The 2,417-nt window shown below is 47.2% G+C and overlaps 1 protein-coding gene across 1 annotated transcript in view; it reads left to right on the forward strand.

The window, feature by feature from the left end:
• The window catches only part of CSF2RB (colony stimulating factor 2 receptor, beta, low-affinity (granulocyte-macrophage)), a 9,831-nt gene extending 7,960 nt beyond the window's left edge, over positions 1 to 1,871 (forward strand). Inside the window, exons 12-13 of the mRNA XM_010131578.1 lie at positions 176 to 279; positions 689 to 1,871. Of these exons, the coding sequence (XP_010129880.1) occupies positions 176 to 279; positions 689 to 1,871 (1,287 nt within the window). The remainder of the gene's footprint in view (positions 1 to 175; positions 280 to 688) is intronic.
• Positions 1,872 to 2,417: the final 546 nt, after the last annotated feature.

Below are 2,417 nucleotides of genomic sequence, written 5' to 3' on the forward strand. Positions count from 1 at the left end.
CCCTAAACTAAGCACCTCAGAACCACTTCTACACGTCATTTAAACACTTCCAGGGATGGGGACTCCACCACCTCCCTGGGCAGCCTCTTCTTTTTGCTGTCCTAGTGGTTTCCTTTGTCCATGAGAAATGCTTTGTTCCTGATTCTGTTTGACATGCCTGCTTTTTCATTTTCAGAAAGTACCTTTAGGAAACTGGCCAACAACCAACCAGCTGGACTTCAACAAATACAACCTTTCAGAGAAGATGGAGCAGGCTAGCTTCCTTCAGGTTGAGGACGGGTGAGTGAACGCCACGGAATCATAGAATGGTTTGGGTTGCAAGCGACCTTAAAGATTATCTAGTTCCACCTCCTCTGCCGTGGGCAGGATCTCCTGCCACTAGATCAGGTTGCCTAAGCCCGTTCCAACCTTGAAACTACACATTATAGTGACACTGCGGATGATTGTCTTAAAGAGCTCCCTAAGTCATGGCAGGAAACAGTGAAATCTTCTGTCACTAAAATGCCGGTACAAATTGATTTTGAGGAAGGGATACAATGTTTTGCTCGCTGGGTTAGCCTGCTTCTCCAAGAAAGAAGTTTTCCTAACCCTGGGTGTAACTATGTAGGTTTTAACTAAGCTTGTTTTATGTACAGAGGTTACCACAATACTATCTCTCACGAGCAACTCTTAACTTTCCCACTTTCAGGCAGACAAAGACTTTGGCAGAGTCCCCTGAGGGGCAGGCTAAGGAGACAGAAGTTTCTCCTGTTGCACTGGACGTACAGAACTCATACTTTGCTTTAAATGAACCAGAGCACGCCCCACTTGTCTGCTCAAGTCCGATTGCTGTTTCAAGGAGAAACAGCGCTGATGCAAGTATGGCTTCGCAGACAGCAATCCCTTGCTTTGCTTTCAATGGTCCATACTTGTACAGCCCAGCAATGTCCCCCCAGCCCAAAGTGCATGAGACCCTGGAAGCAGACCCGTTGGGATTCCATACGAAATCAGTTTCCCTTCAGTATGTGACCCTGCCAACGGAAGACTGTCCCCAGGCTCCACAGGGGCAAGAAGAGCCAGGAGCAGGTCGTGCAGCGCCCTTCCGGCTGCCAGATCAGAAGGAAATGATGCAACACCTCCACAATGAGGAAGATGTCTCATTGGCCCCACCAGCCTATGGGAAAGGCACAAACATAAGAACAGAAGAGGAGAAATCTCCAAAGGCCCTTAGCTGCATCACGTCTCCTCAGCAATGCTCCTTGGAGTACATCACCACAGAGAGCCTGTCACTGCCATCAGACAGTGACCCCACCCATCCGCCTCTTGTCACTGCTGGGGACTTACCTTGTGACTCACAGGAGCCCCGGCCACCCAGTGACCACTCTTGCCAGGAGTTTCCTCCTGGGAAAGCGGGTGTCCTGGTCTCAGTTTCAGGTCAAGATCCAGCGTCGTCTCCTGACTTGCGCCTGAATATGTCTGGAGACTATCTTACTGTCCCTTTAGGTCTCCACGGACATTCAGAAGCCACAAAGATTTCTTTGCCGGCCTTACAGAAGGAAAACGATCATCTGACAAAGCAGCCTTTGTCAGAGGGTAACTTGGTGGTGTTAAACCCTGACAGCACCGAGCCAGTTTTCTTTTGCCAGGTTGGTGACTATTGCCTCCACAGCCTAAACGGCAATGTGAAGATGGATGTTAGCCAGGAAGACCACCAAGTCAAGAAACCTTCTGAGGGCAAGACAACACCTGGGAAACCTGTATGTGAAGATGAATCCATCACTGGCAAGGAAAAGGATGTATCAAAAAGGCAGGCTATTCAGCTTTTCAAAAACCTGAAACCAGATGATTACTTTTCCTGGCAGCAATCTTTGAGGATCACAGAGATCTGTTAAATGGGTAACTATTAATGAATACCCACGCTACAGGTACCTGGAAGAGGTTACAACTGTCTGATGAAAACGAACCCTCAAACCTAGGAGCAAATAAACGCCTGTTCCCTTTTCCAGCTTCCAGTCCAATGTGTGAAAGACTTGAAGAAGACTTGAATATCCTTCTCCGTGGCCTTCACAGATTTGGCATGAAGGACGATCCAAATATCGTCCTTCGCTGTTTTACAAACTTTTTGGCTTATCCACAATGACCAGTTCAGCCTCCTCGTGAGCCTGTGACTGATCACAGTCATCTTGCAATAATACCGGATTGCCTGAGGCAACACTTGAAGCAAGAAACGCAGACTTAACAGCATGAAATGCTATCAGAAGAAGACAGCTTGGAAACCTTGGAAATAAACTTACATTCCTAAGAGCAATTTAGTTGAACTTCTGTGTGTGCGTAAGATAGATCAAAGAGCTTTCCTATCTCTACTTTTCCACTGTGAAATAGGTGTGAAATAGGTATTCTCTAAGGTGAAAACACCCAGACAGTACTAGAAGGGTAAA

The sequence above is a fragment of the Buceros rhinoceros genome, unplaced genomic scaffold (genome assembly GCF_000710305.1).
Source record: "Buceros rhinoceros silvestris isolate BGI_N320 unplaced genomic scaffold, ASM71030v1 scaffold3700, whole genome shotgun sequence".
NCBI classification, from domain to species: Eukaryota; Metazoa; Chordata; class Aves; order Bucerotiformes; family Bucerotidae; genus Buceros; species Buceros rhinoceros.